This window comes from Cricetulus griseus, chromosome 2 (assembly GCF_003668045.3).
Source record: "Cricetulus griseus strain 17A/GY chromosome 2, alternate assembly CriGri-PICRH-1.0, whole genome shotgun sequence".
Taxonomy (NCBI): Eukaryota; Metazoa; Chordata; class Mammalia; order Rodentia; family Cricetidae; genus Cricetulus; species Cricetulus griseus.
In genome coordinates this window covers 48,677,518-48,698,279 of record NC_048595.1, presented here as the reverse complement: position 1 = coordinate 48,698,279, position 20,762 = coordinate 48,677,518, and the positions used below count along the sequence as shown (strand labels likewise).

At 42.2% G+C, this 20,762-nt stretch overlaps 1 protein-coding gene across 1 annotated transcript in view; it reads left to right on the top strand.

Moving 5' to 3' along the window:
- Cachd1 (cache domain containing 1) overlaps positions 1 to 20,762 on the top strand; it is a 220,339-nt gene that overhangs the window by 161,948 nt on the left and 37,629 nt on the right. The window contains exons 6-11 of the mRNA XM_027400500.2: positions 1,134 to 1,278; positions 1,911 to 2,127; positions 9,107 to 9,256; positions 13,788 to 14,021; positions 19,122 to 19,271; positions 19,901 to 20,024. Coding sequence (XP_027256301.1) covers positions 1,134 to 1,278; positions 1,911 to 2,127; positions 9,107 to 9,256; positions 13,788 to 14,021; positions 19,122 to 19,271; positions 19,901 to 20,024 — 1,020 coding nt within the window. The remainder of the gene's footprint in view (positions 1 to 1,133; positions 1,279 to 1,910; positions 2,128 to 9,106; positions 9,257 to 13,787; positions 14,022 to 19,121; positions 19,272 to 19,900; positions 20,025 to 20,762) is intronic.

Here is a 20,762-nt window from a genome sequence, read left to right as displayed (position 1 = left end):
CAGTGTAGGACTCGTATCGAGTTTCTATTGTTCTGTTCCTGGTTCATCCTGAGGCCGCCTCTCCTAGGTTCCTTTTATCTCATTTCTCCACTGGCTCAGTGGTACTGACTGGTGAACTACTAAAGTAATCTCAATACAAGACTTTTGACTTGCCAACAACTAGCATAAATTTGGCCAGATTTTAAGGTGTTTTTTTGTTTGTTTGTTTTGTTTTGTTTTTTTGGTTTGTTTTGGTACTTTGTCTACATTTCTCAATTTGTGCCCAGGCCTTTGCGACTCACTGGTAGCTCACATTTCACAGAAAATTCTAGTTTTAGAGGTGTCAAGGAAGGGATTCTCTTGGGGCCACATGCTTTCTTAAACCACCCCTAATTTGTTCCAGGTTTAAAATGAATAGAGAGCTCATTAAACCTCTTCTTACAATACCTCCTGACCTACGCAGGGGCAGAGGCTGCTCTGATCAGAGGAATTTCTCCTCCATGGCTTCTGAAGTTCCTCTCTTCACATTGGCAAATGAGCACCTGGTGGGAAGAGTGGCTGTTTCAGGTTTAGACAAATTTTGATGGCATGGTTTGAGATGCTCAGCTCGGGAGCTTTATGGTGGCTGGCCTGTATGAGTTGCTGAACCATGGAGGGGAAAAGGGGTCTTCTTAACCAGGGGTGTACGTATGAGAAGAGAAAGGCCAACCTACCATCCAGAACTGCCCAGCACATGCCCAGGTCACAGGCTTTCTTACTATTAGCAAAATGCCATGTGGTGTGTGTGTGTGTGTGTGTGTGTGTGTGTGTGTGTGTGTGTGTGTGTGTGTGTCCAAAACAGAACCCAACACTGGCAACTGGGCCTTGTTCTCCATTTGGAGCTAGTCTCTATAGCCTGAGGGGCCAGCAGCTCACTTCCCTAAGCTGAATGCATAAGTGGAAAGCCTGGCCTTCAAGTATGTGGCAGAAGTCAGCCTCCCAGAGGGTGTTCTCTCATCTTTAAAGTTGGAATTTCACAGTCCTGTTGCTTTCAGTGACCCTCCCCATTCCATTCTGAACTCACTCCAACCTGTGCTGCCCCAGAAGAACCCACACCAGTGTACCACACATCCATAGTGTTCTCAGCTGTATTAAGACCCTTTTCCTTTCTCTAGGCCCATCTATGTCTCTACTGTGCGGCCACAGTCCAAGCATATAGTCGTGATCTTGGACCACGGGGCCTCAGTCACTGACACCCAGCTCCAGATTGCCAAGGATGCTGCACAGGTCATCCTCCGTGCCATTGATGAACATGATAAGGTGACTATTATCCCAGTGTCCCTGTGGGGCATGAAAGCTGTCTTGAATATTTCCAAGATTTATTTTTGTTTTATTATGTTCGTCAGATGCATCATAGTGACATCTCAATAGAGAATGGACCAGATAGCCCCACCTCTCCCATACAATGATCATGTTTTGAGTGTTTTCACTTTTCCATCACCAAAGACACTTTCTTACAAACATCATTGCTGAAAACACATGGAGACTACACTACCTAACCCCTTCACTGGTCTCCAGTTTGAAAACCAAGATGGGCAGCTTTTGTCAACATATTCTTCTGCATGAACTTAGGAATGTTTTGCATTGTTTTGTTTCAAATAAGCAAATGCTGTGTTGCTGATTAAATTTGGCTCAAATCTGACAGGCTGTTGGTTTCATTTTCAAACTCAGAACCTGTTCTACAGGCCTTCTCCCTAGTTAAGCTCTCCTGTTACCTCAACATCCAAGCCTGGGCACCGTGACTAAAGCAGGCAGACAATTTGAGCCCAGAAGTTTGGGGTTAGCCTTAATAACATGGGAAAGACTTCACCCCAAAAGTAAATAAATAAATAAATAAATAAAGCTTTAATTGGGAGACAAAAAAATCACTGAGTGTGTTTTCTGTCCTCCAGATTTCTGTGTTGACTGTGGCAGATGCCGTCAGGACCTGCTCGCTGGACCAGTGCTATAAGACTTACCTGTCCCCAGCCACCAGTGAGACAAAAAGGAAAATGTCCACATTTGTTAGCAGTGTCAAGCCCTCTGACAGTCCCACCCAGCATGCAGTGGGCTTTCACAGGGCATTCCAATTGATTCGAAGCACCAGCAATAACACCCGGTTCCAAGCAAGTAAGTGCATTTATGAGAAATGACCACAGTGATATGCTACAAACCAAGTTCATAGCTAGAGGGGAAACTTTCCAATTGATTTCAGATAAACTTATCATTTGCCATCTTCATTGCCATCTAGTGAGATGTTCTCATCTCTTCCATTTTACCATTCTGTGGGATTTCTAGACTCCTAGAGCCTCCTCTTCCTACCCCTTTATTAAGAACACATCCTCACTTATTTCCCAAGGGAATAGCCACATCCTCTTTAATGCTAATTGTTGGCTTTGCCTCTCTGTGGGCTTGGGCAGTTCTGTGTGGTGTGCATGTGCACCGGAGGGGGTGACATGGCTGTTTGCCTTGATCCCTGTCTTTCCTAACCAGCTGTCATTTAGATGAGCACACCCTTCCTATGTACAAAGACACTCTAATTTAATTTCCGTGTATGAGAGAAAAATCTGGAATGAGGATGCATGCAAAAGAAAGGGAAGGGTAGTTAAAATAGGACTGTGCTTTGAAACTTCTCAAAGGATTCTTTTATTTCTCCTTTTATGATTGAAAATCTGTAGCCATTTTTCTTTCTTTAAAAAATTTAATGCATCCTGTTTGGGTTAGGGTTTGCCTTCTTTCTTTTTAATTCTTCTTCTTCTTGACATAAGGTCTTACTATGTAGCCCAGCCTGGCCTCCAGCTCTCCATCTTCTTGCCTCTTCCTCCAGAGTGCTGGTATTACCCAGTTGTTTAATATACTATTAAAATAAAGAATATATTTTAAGCTGTTTTGTGTATCTACAGCTACAGATTTAAAGTCAGACAGTGCTGATGGATGTAAAGTATCATGCCTGGGCTCTGGCTGATGAAGTGACTGTAGCAAGTATAACTAGTGGTAGGAGATGGCGATTGGTTTTTATCTTCATTTGTTTAAAAATTATAAAGTTAGATTAAAGGAACTTATTTTTGATGTTGTTGTTGTTTTTGTCTTGTTGAAGATAGGGTCTCATGTAGCCTTAAGATGTAGACTAGGTGCATCACCACATGCACTTGAAAAACAATGTATGTTTATGATTGCACCGTTTCCCTGGTCACTATACCTTAGCTGGATCTTCTGTTCAAAGCCTCCTAAGGTGGAAACTCGATATAATCAGGGCTGTAGGCTCAACTGATGTTCCTAGTCCACTTGTGAACTCGCGTGTTTAGTGGCAGATTCCCTTTCCTTCCAACTCTAAAACTCATGTCACTTCTTGAAGTTCGACAAGGAGTCGTCTCTTTTACTTCAAGTCCTTCATATTGGGATGCTTGTACCCTCTTCTAACAGGCTCATCTGCTTACCCAGAGCCACACCCCTTTTTCATTTAATCAAGTTACTCTCAACTTACCAGGAACCACAGTTTTGTCTTCAAGATTCACCTCTCTCTGCCAGATAGCAGCCCAACCACAGGAGACATATTGCCATATTCCATTGTTAGGAGCATTGTTAGGCCTAAGCAGACAGGGAAATGAATGACATTGGATACTTACAGACAGGGAAATGAATGACATTGGATACTTACAGACAGGGAAATGAATGACATTGGATGCTTTGGATGCATCATCTCAGAATCTTGCCTACTATCAAGAGCAAGCACCAGCCACACACAGGCCAATATTACGGAGTTAGTGTTCAGCTGCCCACACACAGTTTGGTGAGGCAGGTAGTCGGCGCTTACCTCATGATCCAGGTAGATTGGTTAGTGGACCAGCTAGTTTTGTCAACTTTGTATAAACTAGAGTTATCCAGGAAGAGGTAACTTCAACTGAAGAATTACCACCATCAGATTGACCTATTCATGTTGTAGGATATTTCCTTGATTAATAATTGATGTAGGAGGGGCCAGCCCTCTGTGGGTATCCCTACCCTTGGGCAAGTGGTCCTGGATTATTTTTTTAAAAAGCAAGTGGAGCAAACCAGCCATGTTCCTCCATGGTTATATTTCCTGCCTCTAGGTTCCTGCTGTAAAATAAACCCTTTCCTCCCAAGTTGATCATTGTTTTCCACAGCAACAGAAAGCAGACTAGCCAGTTTGTCACAGTCCCTCACCAGAAGGTTTTTCTCCACCCCACTCTTGAGTTATCAACCTGTCATTAGAGTTTCTGGCCAGTTTTGATTTCTATCTTGTTCAAATAAAGGAAAGAAATGTTAAGCTAGAAATGGCAAACCCGGATGCCTGTAGCACATCTGCAGCTGGAGACATGGTAATGAGCATCCCTCAGAGATGACGGAATGGTCGAGGAGCTTGCTTCACCAGGGCAGGCAGCACTAGCATGGCCATATCCTCCGATTGGAGAGAAGCCAGAGATCGGGATCTCCACTGTGAAGTCTGGATTTTCAAATGTTCTTGTTCCTCCTACTTGAAAACCTTATTAAGCCTCTTCTCACGGCCCTCTCATTGTACTACTCACTGGCAGGAAGCCTGGTTTCATAGGAGGCTTTCTCCTTGCTTCTGTTTGTTTGTTTTGTATTTGGTTTCTTATGCTTGCAAACAAAACATGGCAAGGAGACTGGCCATCAAAAAGTTGGACAGCTTTTAATAGCACAGGTCCCAATGTGCTCAGAGAAGATTTTTTTCCTTTGATTTGAATAAGATATTTCCAATGGTTAGCTTGCAGTCGCCCTCTTTACAGCCTCTAATCACGCAGTTCAGAGGAAAAAGAACCCAACTTGGTTTGTTTAAAGAAATGCTTCTGGAATATCCACTGCCCACATCAGGGTGACAGGGTTTTGTGGTGTCCCAAACATGGCCTACTGGTTAAGTATTCAGATCTTGGATTTCAACTCTGAACCTTTTCTGACCTTGTAAGCTGGGGAATATTGATTGAACTATCCATGACTGGTCTATTTTGTGAAGTAGGTATGACAATGACATCCAGGATTGTTTCGTAACTGTTCAACAATGTTAGCTGTCATTATTCTGTTCCATCCCCTATGAGACTTCTAGCTCCAGCTCAGTTACAGCAGTGAGATCCACCCTATGGGATTACTGTAAGGACCACCTGTTGAAAGGGGAAGCATCTAGCCACATCAGGACTGTATAAACAGAAGCCAGACTTTGCCAGGTTTTGTAGATTTACATTGATTTATCATATACCAATCAGAATCTAAAACTTTTATGCAGAGTGGGGTTCTTTCTTCAGTCCCTTGGTAGATCCATAAGGAATACCATTCATTAACCTTTTAGGCTTTCTTCTTTGTGTGTTTGGGTGTCGGCACTTGGAAGATCAACTCATATCAAGAAGAAGATGATTTCGAGTGTAGATGTGATTACATGGGCCAGATTGAATTTGAATTGCTTTTCCTCTGATATTGATTCCAAGACATACTGGTTACATGTTTAAAGAGAGTTCCCATGTCCCCAAACCTCTAAAATTAGCCACCTCTAATTTCACCAGTGTTATAAATTCCCATCAGTGAGTGACCAAGGAGAATCCAGTGAGCAAAGATCCAAATCAGACCAAACCTAATAAAACTGCTGAGTGAGAGCCCCAGACTGGGGTCAGATCCATGCCTCAGCCATCATCAGAGAAACCTCCTTCTCTGAACAAATACAGAGACCATAACTAGACAATGTGCAAAGAGTCAAAGACCTAAATGGAATGTCTCTATTCATCCCTAACCAATTGACATCTACTTGTAAAAGAAAAATTAATTTTCTCTACTAGGTATGTTAAACACACTTATACGCAGGCTTCATGCCCAGCAGTAGATGGCTAACACAAAACTAAAACTCAATGGTATTTTTGTAGACTATATCTCAAGTTCCTTTGTTTGGGCATTTTTTAGTCTTACTGATCTTTGTATATTATAGTTTTTGATTTTGTGGGGTTTTTGTTTTTTTTTGTTTTGTTTGGTTTTGGTTTTTCAAGAAAGGATTTTTCTATGTAGCTTTGGAGCCTGCCATGGCACTCCCTCTGTAGATCAGGCTGGCCTCGAACTCACAGAGATCCACCTGTCTCTGCCCCCCAAGTTCTGGGATTAAAGGTGTGCACCACCATTGCCCAGTTTAAAATACACCTAATTGTATTTTGAAAGTCACTTCTTTCTTAACAATGACTGATTTTGTGTTTTATGAGGGGTATATGTGTGTGTGTGTGTGTGTGTGTGTGTGTGTGTGTGTGTGTGTGTGTGTGTGTGTGTTCTTGTGTTGTTTTAGTTTTTCAAGACAGGGTTTCTGTGTATATCCCTGGCTGTCCTGGAACTCTCACTGTAGACCAGGCTGGCCTTGAACTCACAGAGATCTGCATGCCTTTGCCTCCCAAGTGCTGAGATTAAAGGCATGTGCTACAACTGTCTGACTGTGAGGTTTTTTTGTTTTTGTTCTATAATCCTGGTTTATTTGTTTTTTTGTTTGACTGTTTTCTAGGGGGTTTGGGTAATGGAGTTGTGTGCATGGGGAGAAGTTTGGAGAAGGGAAACCAGTTAAAAATAAATTACATGAAAAAATTGTAATATATGTGTTTTAATTTATATTTGCTAGCAGCCAACGGAAAAAAAACAACTTCAATTTTGCTTGGTTGAAGACTGGGTGATAATATAATAGGGTCTGGGCAGTTTTGCAAAATAATTATTGTGGGATGAAAACAAAATGTGCCCAGGTACTAAAAGAACCTGGGACCTTGGGCCTTCTACCTTTCCAGTTGCAGCCCTCTGGGCTAAAACAGCTCCAATGACAGTCACAGAGGCAGTGGGCTAAGTGACAATCAAAAGGGTTCTGTTTAGAGGCCAGTCAAGGTACATCCCAGAATTTATCACCAATAGGACCTTTGCCAAGAAGAGATGGTTTGCCTCATACTGTGTGACGCCGTAATACAGCTGTATCCCTTCCAGTAGGAAGTGGAACTATTTCACTCTGTGGTCTGTTTGACATTTATTTTTAGTGTGAAGCTTAAATAAGATATTTCAGACTAGTAAAGTAATATACAGGAATATAGTTACAACTGAGAAAATATTGCCATCTAGTATTAATGTGGAACTTTTCCTAAGACTTAAGGATTTTTACTTTTTCATCAGCCTGCACTTCCTGATCTCTAATAACTGAATGAAGACATTTACATTTGCAGTCAATAAAGTCCGAGCATCTTAATTGGCTTTGCTAGTGTAAAGCGGGTGTATTTATTAGTAGTCCTATTTTATTATATTCAGTTTGGCTGTCTAAGGCGTTGGTAGATCATAAGTTATTATTCTATGTTTAGCAATGAACAACTTCAAAATCTCAAGTGGAAGTTTACAAACTTTAAGAATTGTGTATCGCCGTTTCTTAATGGCAGTTGTATTTGTTACATATTGCTTTGTGGCACATAACCATAATACTTAATGGCCTTGACATTCCATCACCTTGGTTTCTTTCTGCACAGGACCAGTCATTAAATCCCACTCACCCTTGGAAAGTAGCTGCCCAAGGATGCAGATGTCATGAGATGGATCATAAAGCAACTAGGCTGTCTGCCATGGCTACTCTAAAGTAGCCCCAGTGAAATGACAACAGCAGGACCTATAGAAATATGTGTATATACAAGTATTTCTCTACACAAGGATAAGATTCAAAAACTATCTATTCACTCAAAAGCCTTCCAATTAGAAAGAAATACAGAAACCCAGATCTTTTCCCATCCCTCCCTTGTTATCTATAGTGGTACAGTTCATTATCCCTGTCTCTCCCCTCCCCCACCCCGCCCCGTGTCTGTGTGTTAATATAACTCTGCAGCACTCTGCGACAACACAGCAATGTTCAATAAATAGACAGCAAGTCTGCTACAAAGCTGCACTCTGTATCATCTATGCAGCAACTCTGTGACAACTCAGTGGCACCCATGCCAGAGTTTGATGTCAAAATGTCTTTCTATCACTCCTTTTCCTTACTTTTCTGTGACAGAGTCTCTCAGTGAACTTAGAGCTTGTCATCCTGACCACAATGGCTAACCAATAAGCTCCCAAGATCCACCTGTGTTTCCGGGCCAGCACTGGGATTGTAGCTGTATACTACCACCCCACCTAGCTTTTAAGTGTTATTTTTGAAATATATTTTACTCATTGAACTGTCTTCCTAGGCCTGTCACTTCTACTCTTGAGTCAACCTACTTTTAGGAAGGTCTTCTCATTATGTTAGAATTACTTCTCACTCATTGGTCTGATTTGGAGGCTGGTTTAAATTTAAAAATCACATGTCGTCTTCAGGCCAGTTGAAGGAGTGCACACACTTGTGTATTGAGACTTCTTTTTCATTTGCCTTCCTTCCTGTACCATCACCATTTTGTTTACCTAACCAATCATTCCTCCCAGCAGCCTTGTGAAGTTGGTACTGCTATACGTCCCATTTTCTAGACATTCCTCCAATTGTGCATAGGAAGAAGTTACTTCTACCTTTGCCTACATGACCCAAACACACCAAGCACACAGTAGCAGATTGAAGCATACGGGTTCTTATACATCCATAATGTATTTTGCTACATTGATAAACTTTCAAAATCAAAATGTATTTGACAGTAGTTGGGGTGTGGCAAGTCATTTTATCATGTCTGCAGAGCCCTGAAAGAACCTCCACCATAAAGGCAAGTTCCCCCATCCCACCCTGCAAAGTGTGGCTCCTGTAAATGGCCCTGTGTGACTGAGGGAGGGATAAGCTGTGTTCTGATTCCTCATTTCAGAAACTGGGGAGATTTCCTTTTAGGTTGGCTTAAATGAACACAGCGTGGGTGCCTGGAGGAAATCGCCGTCTTTCATCTGGTAAATGTGTCAGGAGCGTCTTGCGCTGGATAAGTGAGGCCTTGCTGTCCAGAGAGCTCAGGATAGAAGGGAAAAGGAATTAGCAAGATGAAAGCCAGCATATCCGTCACATGGGAAAAGTGTAGGACACAAGGGGCCAGCCAGGTCCTCTGGGTGGGGGAGTCCCGGAAGACGGAAAGGAAAAAGGCACAGCTACCTCTAACCAGAATCTGAATGTAACCTTGGTTTGTATGTTTTTGTTTAGATACAGACATGGTCATTATTTACCTGTCAGCGGGCATCACATCAAAGGACTCCTCGGAAGAAGATAAAAAGGCAACCCTCCGTGTCATCAATGAGGAAAATGGCTTTCTGAACAACTCCGTAATGATCCTTACCTATGCCCTCATGAACGGTAGGCAGTGTTGTGAGATTTTCCTTTCAGATGAAACTTCCTCTAGAAAGGAGACTTGTGCCGTGCCTTGATGAAGCTATCAGGGAGCTTTTTTCCTGCCCAGTGCTGGGATGCTTTCCCGCCCAGCCAACAGCTAGTTCCTGACTCTTCTCTACTTCTGTGGTCTGGCCAAGTTTTGCACCTCTCTGCTTTTTTCAGTCCTCCATATTCTAGGTCATCAGAGGTTTTGGTACTTCAGGGAGGTTGATGCTCACCAGTCCCATGAGTTGCCATAGTTCTGGCCTAGATTCTTTCCATTCTCAAAAATATACCAATATCCTAATTTTCCAAAGAACCACACCTGAGCTTGAACCAGCTTCCTGGGCAGTCAAATGCATATAGCATGGACCTGCTTTGCAGGCCTGTGGAGAGGATTAGCCTTTCTAGACATCAAACCCTTCTAGCAGCTCTGGAAGATGCTAGTTCTACGTTAAATGTTGGTAGATGGGTTTAGAAAATTGGAATATTTGAAGAAACACTTCACATTCACTTTTCTGCTACCCGCCTGTTTATGCCTCTGTGGTATGGTTCCACCACACCTATTAATCCGTGGCTTTTCCTTCAATGGCTCTTCCCCCTCAGGGCCTCAGCCTGGGTACTTGGGTGCTGTCTTCCCTGTGGCTGAGAGACAAGATTTGCATCCTGTTGTCCGTACCACTTAAGAGCTCTGTGTACCCCGCCCCTGCCCTGCACTGGTTTAAGAACAATAATTATCAGCTTGATGGCTAAAGACTGTGCAGAGAATGCCCCCCAAATGCAAATTCTAGATATCATCTTCTGGTTCTTAATCAGACCCTCTTAAGAGGGAGCCAGGAATCTGTTGTTCTGGAGTGATTCTGGGCCTAGTGCTTTATGGACCACCCTGAGGCACTGCAGGCTCACTATCCTGAGGCACTGCTGTAATCACCATTCACCAGTTTAGGTTCCTGACAGGATTCTTCATCTCTTTAGATCTCAACTTCTTGTTTTCCCAGGCAGCATCTCGTTATGTAGCCAAGGCTATCTTCAAACCTGAGGCCTAGCTTGAGCCTCCTCAATGCTGAGATGGCAGGTGTGTGCCAGCTCAAGGCATCTCTTTTGTTCTATGAGGTGAGAATCAACTCTCCAGCATAGGGATAGTATGAAAAGTAAAAAAGAAAAAAAAAGAAAAGAAAAAGATAGTATAAAAAGTATGTTGAAGTTTAACATTAGAGGTCACTCAGAGGTCAAGAGTGAATACTACTCTTGCAAAGGACCTGAGTTCTGATCCCAGTACCCATAGCAGGCGGTTCACAGCCACCTGTAACTCTAGCTCCAAATAATCTGACACCCTCTTCTGACTTCTGTGACCACCTGTATACATGAACTTACAAACATATAAATTAAGATAGAAATTTTAAGTTAGCATAGAGCTTGGGGAGGGAGGGAGCAATATGTTTCCTTCACACACAGAATGGCTGGCAGTGAAGGGCATCTCTGCCATCTGGGGTCAGTCTCATTTAGCACTACCACAGCAGGCATCCTGATACACATGGCTCCCACTGTGTACAAGCGCGTACCCACCCCACCCGCCCATGTTCCCTCCTCTGTGGGCAGATGGTGTTCTCTCTCCTGTCCCTTCACTTTTTCAAGAGTGTGACCTTCACAGCCATTGAGGCATCTTACTGTTTTCATTGTGTCCTGAGGAAAGGGACCATCTATCTAGGATGGATGAAGACGGCCGCTTTTTGCTTCAGTACTTTAGCCTTTGGCATCATTTCAGATTGCCTGATGCTCTGTTCTGCCACGGGTTAACTCCTTTCTCTCATGAGTGAGAAGGGAGGAAAATAAAATCCCCTGAGCCTCTGTAGTGCATGGGCTTCCTTGTCTTCACAAAACTCTCCCACCAGAGAGGACAGATGAATTAAATGCAGGAGAGGAGCAAGGAGACACACCCACAGGAAGTAATTGCTTCTTGTGTGTCAAGATGCTGAGTAAAAGTCCCGGTTTATCACCTGTCCAGGCACCAATCCTTCAATCAGAGTCTTGGGTCCACTTGCCTTACCCCTGACAATTCCACACTTTAAAACCTCTGGTTAACTCCATTCACCCATCCTTAGCTTTTCAGTTTCTCTCTTTTGTCTTACGAAATACAGCTTGTCCCTGCTAGTTGTCCGACTGCTGTTCACTGGACAGTCACTGTCCCTCACCCTCACTGGATCCTCCAAGGGCTCAGATAGTGAAGCAAAGCCACGAGACTTTGAAGGATCTATCTATCTATCTATCTATCTTCTCTGTCTTCTTGCATAACCATTTTCCTCGTCCATGGTCTTCCCATGGCTTTTGATTGCAGATAGCTGAAAAATTGAAATAGCTAGATTTTCTGAGGGATTTGAATGAGGTAGATCACCACGGCTGGGGTGACAGGAAAAAGAAAAAAGAAAAAAGGCTAACAACTCAAAGTTTTGTCATCAAACTTGCAGGGAAAGCTGAAAGACGTTGAAGACAATTGTAAGTTGTGGTATAGAAATCTCTGGAAGGTTCATAGCCGCTGCTCTCAGTGAAGTAGCTGGACAGTTTATCTGGGGTTGATTTTGGTGAGTAAGCCAGAAGTTTGGGATGGAAGCTTAATGAAGAGTGGAGAAGGTGGCTCAAACTGGAACATTCTGGTGTCTCTGTGTCTGTCTCTCACCATCTCTCAGTTTACTTCATAAAACTTGACTTTTGGTATCTTTAATTTGTGAGCATACAGCAGAGAGGACTCTGGGAAATGTGGTTTCTAGAATGTCCATCTTGGTGGATTTACAATCTAATGTGTTTACTAATCTGCCATGGAGTGACTAAAAAATGCTGATAGTGTCCATCCATAACCTAACCCTCCATCCCACAATGTCCCACCATGCCTAGCAAATATTCAGTTTTGTTACTTGGTAACACTTTGAGAGCGGAACAATATTGGGCAAAGAGGAAATACATCTATTGCCTGAGTTGTCAACTTCCATTCTGTTACCTCTGTGAGCTTCTCTTGAGATGAGGTTTAAAAACAAACAAAAAAAAAAAAAAAAAAACAGTCGTTTCTTTTACTATAAAACAGACCCCTTACCCCTCACCCCTCATCCCAATCTTAGCTCTATGCCAAGCAAAGAGAGTGGTTATCTGCTTCTCAAATGATTTGCCCCAGGAATTTTATTTCTTTTCTTTAGCCTTGAAGGAGTGGAGTGAAATTCAAGTTTATCTAGATACAATGTCTTAAAAAAGAAATCAACCAGTCATGGTGGCACATGCCTTTAATCCTAGCACTAAGAAAGCAGAGACAGAGACATCTCTGAGTTCAAGGTCAGCCTGGTCTATGGAGCAAACTTTAGGCCCACCAGAGCTATATAAGAAGGCCCTGTCTCCAAAAGAAAAGGGGGGGGGGGCAAATAATGATTGATGATATGTCAGATTTTGCTACTACTTAGCAAACTAGAAATAAATGTCTAGTGTTAGAATATACTTTCTCCATAGGTGAAAAGTTAATGGCATATATGTCCATGAAAGCATCAGGTTCTTTTCAAGAGCAGGAGACAGAATCTTTTGGAAGGGCAGCGGTAGAGTCTCACTAACAACTGAAAGCACTTGAACTTGTTTACAGTGGTACCCATGTGAGATCAGTTACTAATCCTTTTGACTATATGCCAACAATAGCAAACTAAAAAAAAAATTGGTTTATTAAATTTATTTTGTACTATGGAATACAGATGTTGTAGAACAATACATCCCACTATGCCTAAATCTTTTTACAAAGTTTTCAATACCCCATAAATATAAAAAATACACATTAAATAAATCAAATTTAGTATTATCCTAACAATATCAAGCATAAAGACATTTGTAATTAAAATGAGCTTGAAGAAGAGGGTTTAGAAGCATTGCTAAATGCAGACCATAATTCTTTCATTTAGTTCCTTGAGTTTTTGGCAAGTGGTTTTACAGGCAAAGGAGGAATGAGATGGTAAAGGCCTTAAAACTCTCCAAAGGTCATCCACTGCTTTAAATTAAACACAGACTCGTTAACTATTACTTTTGCTTTCAGATATTAAGTGCAGCAAAGAATTTAAATCTTATAATTAAATGTTTAGGACGAGCACATCCTTTGCTTCCCATGTGTTTTTCATCACTGCCTTTTGAAGAATCCCTTTGTGCTTTAGACTGAAGAAATTCCCTGTCTCAGCCTTTGGTTTACAGTGGAACTGGTATCCTGGGTCCATAGTAACACTGCAAAGACACCTTGGACATTACAAGACTTCATCTATTTGTTTTTTGGATTTTGTGTTTTCAAGACACCATCTCACTAAGTAGCTCTGGCTATCCTGGAACCCACTGTGTAGATGAAGCTTGCCTTGCTAATCCCAGCAAAACCTGCCCCCGGGTGCTGGGATTAAAGGCCTGCACCATCACGCCTGGTACAAGGTCTCATTTGTATCCATAGTGGATCTAAATGGCAAACTGCTACCTAGAAATAACCAGGCTTTTCCCTTGTTTTTGATGATAGATGGGGTGACTGGTTTGAAGGAGTTGGCGTTCCTTAGGGATCTGGCTGAACAGAACTCTGGGAAGTATGGAATCCCAGACCGGACAGCCTTGCCCGTGATTAAGGGCAGCATGATGGTTCTGAACCAGCTGAGCAACCTGGAGACCACAGTTGGCAGGTTCTACACTAACCTTCCCAATCGGATGATCGACGAGGCCGTCTTCAGTCTCCCCTTCTCTGACGAGATGGGGGATGGTAAGTGTAGAGAGAACGTCCTACTATGGAAGAGAAAAGGAATGAGCAAACAGAAAGTTTTATCCTGGTCCAACCCAACAAATACACATGCCTGCCGCCTAACCTACAACGTGACTCTAACACATAAACCCAATGCTGTTTCTTCCCTGCTCCAGTCTCAAAGGATGTAACCAGATGGTTTCTGATGCAGCTTCCAGAGGAAGCTCCAGTAGTAAGTGGCACTAAAGGGTAGCTGTATATGACAATGCACACAGAAGCACAAAGACTAACACCGGGTGGGTTCTTAGACTCCACACTTCTTAAGTCCTTGTCCTCAGTAGCATATTTCATCTCATTAATTCTCCACTTGGTCATCCTCGAAAAGGGATAATAAATCGGTGAATTCTTTTAAGATAAATTCATACACATACTTGAATATATCCAGATAAAGATGGATACCTGCATATATTCATATGCGCATACATATAACCAGTGGCTGGCATACTACTCAGTTGTAAGTACTGCTCATTTCCCCCTTTTAATACACTATTTTGCCTTTGCTGTTATCACCAGCATCATCTTGATGCCAAGAAGTACTTTAGCTGTCACATGAAGAGTAATTGCAGATATCTAATCTATCTATCTATCTATCTATCTATCTATCTATCTATCTATCTATCATCTGTCAAATCTATACACATGCATGGCCAGTAGTAGGTTGGGTTTTCAGGAAAAATGACATTTTTTAATCTCCATTTAAATTTTTTTTACATTATTAAATTTTATGTGTATGAGTTGTTCACATGCATGATGGACAATTGTGAGTCACCATGGGCTGCTAAGAATTGAGCCTGGGTCCTCTGTAAGAACAACAGTACTCATAACCACTGAGCCATCGTTCCAGTCCTAATCTCCTCTTCCTTCCTTCTTTCCTGCCTTTCTTCCATCCTTCCTTCCTTCCTTCCTTCCTTCCTTCCTTCCTTCCTTTCTTTCTTTTTCTTTCTTTCCCGAGTCAGGGTTTCTCTGTGTAACCCTGGAGCTCACTCTGTAGACCAGGCTGGCATCAAACTCCTGAGTGCCTGTGCCTCCTGAGTGCTGGGGTTAAAGACGTGCACCACCACGTTCAGCTTAATCTTTATTTTCTTACTCAGCCTTCCTCCCACATTCTTGATGAGGGTCAAAAGAGGCAGCTAATTATTAAGCAGACAGATGGCCTCACAAGCAGAGGTATGGTTTTCCTGTTGACTGGAAACCCTCGTCCTTGCAGTTGTAGATATTCAAAGGAAACTAAAAGGTAGCAAGAATACAGAGATGTTTTCTAGAAATGGGGAAATATGCTTTTTTGATTTATTGTGTTCTATGCATACGTGTTTGTATATGTGCATGTGTGTAGGGTCTACTCATTTGTGAGTGCCGTGTGTGTGTGCACAGAAACCAGAGGTGTATATGGGGTATCTTCCTCAGTTGCTCTCCACCCTTTTTCCCCTCTCAGTTTCTCACTGAACCTAGAGTTGACCAGTATGTCTAGACTGGCCGGCCAGCCCAGGATCTGCACCTCTAGCACCGAGATTTCAGATACATGTTATGACACCCAGCTTCCTTCCATGATACCGAGGACCCAGATTCAAGTCCTTACACTCATGTGCCAAGCACTTTACTGACTGAGCCATCTCTCCAGTCCAGCATAATCTTTTATAAAACAGAAGCGTAAGAGCTGCCACTTTTATCCTTTTTCATTCTTACTGGGTCCCCGAATACGTATAGTCTAGGACAGTGGTTCTCAACTTTCCTGATGCTGTGAACCCAGTTCCCCGTGTTGTGGTGACCTCCAACCATAAAATGATTTTCAATGCTACTTCACAACTGTGATTTTGCTACTGTTATGAATCATGATATGAATATCTATGTTTTCTGGTGGTCTTAGGTGACCCCTGTAAAAGAGTTATTCAACCCCCAAGGGGATTGAAACCCACAGGTTTAGAACCACTTGTCTAGGAATGCCTGCCTTTGGAATAGGCTATTTCTCTTGGTACTAAGAGTGCCATGTCTTAAATGCATGTTTCCTATACATATATGCCAACCAAGTGTGAGAGGGAAGATACACGAACCCCCGGATTCAAATTTTGCTGATAAGAGAATGATAAAGAAATCCTATTAATACTGTGGGAAAGGAATAAAGGCAGATGTAGAAATGTAATCCACCAGGAATCCAGTGGATTAAGTCAATTCGATTACTAATACCTGTCAGGTAAAGTGGGACCCTTCCTAAAATTTACACCTTATATGAAAATGTTGAGTCACTTGTGTTGTGTTGATGTCATTCAGATTTTAGCCTGCAGGTCTTATTTCATGAACTCCGTCCAGTGGGTTTCAGTCACTGGTTTACACATCTGTGTGTCACTTCTGTTGTGATTTCTGTTCTTACAATTTGCTAGGTGACACATCCTCTGACTCCATGGCTAGAGAATTTGAATGTAGAGAAATCAATGCAGCTCTAACTCAAAAAACCACCGTAGATTGACTATAATTTGGCAAATATCATTGGGTATGGGTGTGTGTGTGTGTGTGTGTGTGTGTGTGTGTGTGTGTGTGTTATGTATGTATTTGCTGAACATGCATTTCTTTAAAAAAAAAACAAACTTGTATGCTTGAAGTTCAAGTAGATAGGGTAGTGTTTGGAGAGTTTGTCATTGTGAATATAGCTAAATATACTATGCATCAAGAGTCTTCCGGCAGAGGCTGGGAAATGAATCAGCAAAGTGCTTACCTGAGTTCAGGCCCCCTAGAACCTGTGGAAAATGCCTGGAATGTGGAGTGGAATCTTTAACCCTGGTGCTGATGCGAGCAGAGACAGACAGCTCCCAGGTACTCCCTGGCCAGCTAGCTCGTCTAGCCAAATCAGTGAACTCCTGGTTCAGTGAGAGACCCTGTCTCAGTTGTGGACTGAGAAAGACATCTGACACTAATCTTGACTTCTGAGTGAGTGCAAGTGCACACACGTGTACAAACACACAAACAGGTACACATGTACAGACACAGACACATGCACATACAAATCAATTAATTGGTTATTAACTAATCTAATACAAAGAGTCTCCTGTCCAAGCTGATAATGGAAAAGTACATTTGAGGCTCATTTTTAAGACAGTTCTTTTCATCATAGCCAGAAGAGGTTAGATTCTCTTGCATCTTGATCATGGAGCATTTCTGTTGTTGTTTAGTGGTCTATGAAAATGACTTGCATCTTAGACAAAAACAAAAGCCCATAGAAATGTGGCCTGCCCTGGACCTTTGTCTCTGCACTGGCCCTCACAATACTGTTTCTGCCATACAAACCCATTCATCCAGGGAGACCTAAACAGAAGCCTCCTGTGAAGTGTGCAGTTAAGACCATCTTCAATATCTGTTGTTTTCAAGCAGATGATGAGAAGCATTTTAAATGTGAACTGAATAGAGTACACTTTGAAGATCAGAAGAGACCTCCTACCCTCTATAGAATAACATTTTACAAACTTTTCCAGGCTTGTGTTTCCTTCCTGCTAAGTGGTGTAGTTAGTTGGTCTCTGCAACCACAGCAATTCAACACACCTGGGGAATTCTCACCACCCACAATTCTCTGTTTAGAAGTCCATTCTTGACAGACATCTTTAAGAATGTCCAAATCCTTTCCCAAAGTGTTCTGAAAGGATTTGTGATAGCCCCCAAGGCCATGCACATGCCTCCAGGTACAGAAAAGTATAACAAGATAGAGAAAAGCATGCCATTTTTGCTTTGAGATTTATGTAGAGCCCCGAGATTGCCGTATGGTTAGAGATCAGAGACATTGCCTTGTCTTGGCTTCATGAAGACACATATCCCTCCAGGCAGCATGACTTCCCTGCCTTACAGTGGAGGCAGGAGAGGTTGGTTCCCCGGGTGGATTTTTAGAGCCATGCCTGCCCCCCTCCACTCCCTTTCTCTCCTGTACAATTTCCTCCTGCGGGCTCCTTGTTTCCCAAATTATCCTGCTGCTTCATGTGTCCTGTGAGCTAAGTATGATTTGTATAGTTTAAAAAATTGTTTTTAAAAAAAGAAGTATGAAAAAATGGGTATCTGAGACTGCATGGCTGGCAAAGCATACAACATTTACTGTCTGGTCCTTCACACACTAGCATAAGGTCTGGCCTCCATGAGTGGAAATGCATTCCTATGGAAATGTAATTATCTTTCATCTACTCAGAGTTCTGTGTGATCAGTTTCTATACTTTCCTAACCTCCCACCTCTGTCTTGGGAGAGAGGGGGTGGGGTGGAGGGGGCTTGATAATTAATGAGTTGCAATGTCTGTATCTTTTACAAATCCCTTTCCCCATACTTCTTGACTCCTTATCCAGTGTTTTGTTTATTTGGGTTTTTGGGGTTTTGTTTTGGTTTTATGTTTGTTTGTTTCTTTGGTTGGTTTTGGTTTTTTTTTCCTTTTTTTTTTTTTTTTTTTTTTGACATACAGCTAAATATCCCCACTTCATGAGATGTAGTTGGCACTGCACTGTTTTCTATTGATCCCAAGTGTCTTAGTTAGGGTTTCTATTGCTGTGAAGAGACACCATGACCATGGCTACTCTTACAAAGGAAACATTTAACTGGGGTGGCTCACTTACAGTTTCAGAAGTTTAGTCCATTATGATCATAACAGAGAGCATGGTGGCAACAGGAAGTCAAACTGAGACACTGGGTGGTATCTTGAACCTGCCCCCACAATGACACACTTCCTCCAATAAGGCCATGCCCACTCCAACAAAGCCACACTTCCTAAGAATGCCATTATCTATGAAACTTTATGGGGGCCAATTACATTCAAACTACCACACCAAGTATCGTGGCTTAGATAAAGAGGTACAGGGGTCAAAGGGAGGTGGTCATCACTGTTTAAATTAACTGAAATATCTGAACTACCAAAGAACGCTCTTCTCTTTCTTTGTCTCACTTTCCATACAGGCTTCAAGAGCAGTGGTTAGGACCTGGATCACACAAACCTTTCCCACAGAATCTAAGGCCACCGTTAGCCCTCGTGCTTCGCCTGAGTGTGGCCCCAGCCTTGGTCCAGAGTTTCTGTGCTGTTCTCTGATTCTGTTTTTAACCCCCAGGTCTGATAATGACTGTGAGCAAACCCTGTTACTTTGGAAATCTCCTCCTGGGAATCGTAGGTGTGGACGTAAACCTGGCTTACATTCTTGAAGACGTGACGTATTACCAAGACTCTTTGGCATCTTATACTTTTCTCATAGATGACAAAGGTAATTTACAGAGAGTTCATTGTAAGAAAGAACACTCTCCTTTGCAACTTTAAAAAAAATGGTCTGGGGCTATTCTTGTGCTGATAAATGAAGTGGGATCAAGGTAGTTTTCAAGGAAGTTATGTCACTGGGATCGTTGGGGCAGTGGAAATGCATCATACAGATGGTAGAATGAATTCACAACCCATGAGGTCATGCTATGCTGGCAGGTGAGATCGTGGGTTTTTATAACAGCAAGAAGTTTAGACTTGGAGGTGAATAATGCCTAGAGTTGGGGGTTAGATGGCCTTTTGTTAGTATCCTTATCTTTGGATTCCCTGGCAGGAAGGTTTATATGTAACCACATTAGAACATTTAATAAAATGACAACCAGAAAAAAACGAATACCGCCTAAATAGCCTCAATTAGACATATGTTCAGTAATTTAAGAGCTCTTTCAACACTTCAGGAGTTTTATGAGCTCTCACATAAAACAAGTTGAGGTTTTATTGGACTGCTAAGGTACATAGGAGGTTTTGCGCCCTGGGCAGCCATCCCAGACGGTCCACAGTTCAGACCAGTAGTGGGCACGTTTGTTAGAGCCAGCATCCTTCATTTTCCTTAAACCATGTTTTATTCTGTGATTTCAGGGTATACTCTTATGCATCCATCTCTTACCAGGCCATACTTACTGTCAGAACCTCCCCTTCATACTGACATCATACATTACGAAAATATCCCCAAGTTTGAATTGGTTCGGCAAAATATCCTAAGGTAAGAAAAAGGTGAGGGTTGCAGTATTTCATGTTTTTTTAGAAGGGGCACTTCTATTGATTGCAATCAAATATGTGTTTGCCATAGGGTATAAGGGAAGCATACAAATTATTTTCTTGTTACCAAAAGTTTTCTGAGTAATTTTTTCATAATGATAGGAGCCAAGGGCCGGGAGATGGCTCAGTAGGCAAAGATGCTTGCTATGCAGGTTTGGTAAACCAAGCTTGATCCCAGAAACCACATAAAAGTAGGAAAGAATTGATTCCACACAGTTGTCCTCTAACCTACACACTTGCACTATGGTAACCCCTGCACCCCCCACACACACACACACACAAATATACTCACATTGTGAATACCTATGCAATTATAATAAAACTAAATTAGAGCCTGACATTGGTGGCACATGCCTTCAATCCCAGCACTCGGGAGGCAGAGGCAGGCGGGTCACTGTGAGTTCGAGGCCAGCCTGGTCTGCACAGTGAGTGCCAGGATAGGCTCCAAAGCTACACAGAGAGACCCTGTCTCGAAAAACCAAAGGGAAAAAAAAAAAAAACTAAATTAAGAAACAAGAACTTTTAAAAAGGGTAGCCAAGATCTTGTTCATTTGATGTAATAGGGAAAGTCTCTCAAAATTATTTGGAGGCAATGTCTTGTCAATCAAATTCTACATTTACATTGAGTTTAGTTGTAACATAAGGCATATGACAACTCATTTCCAGAAAGTACTCTGCTTAG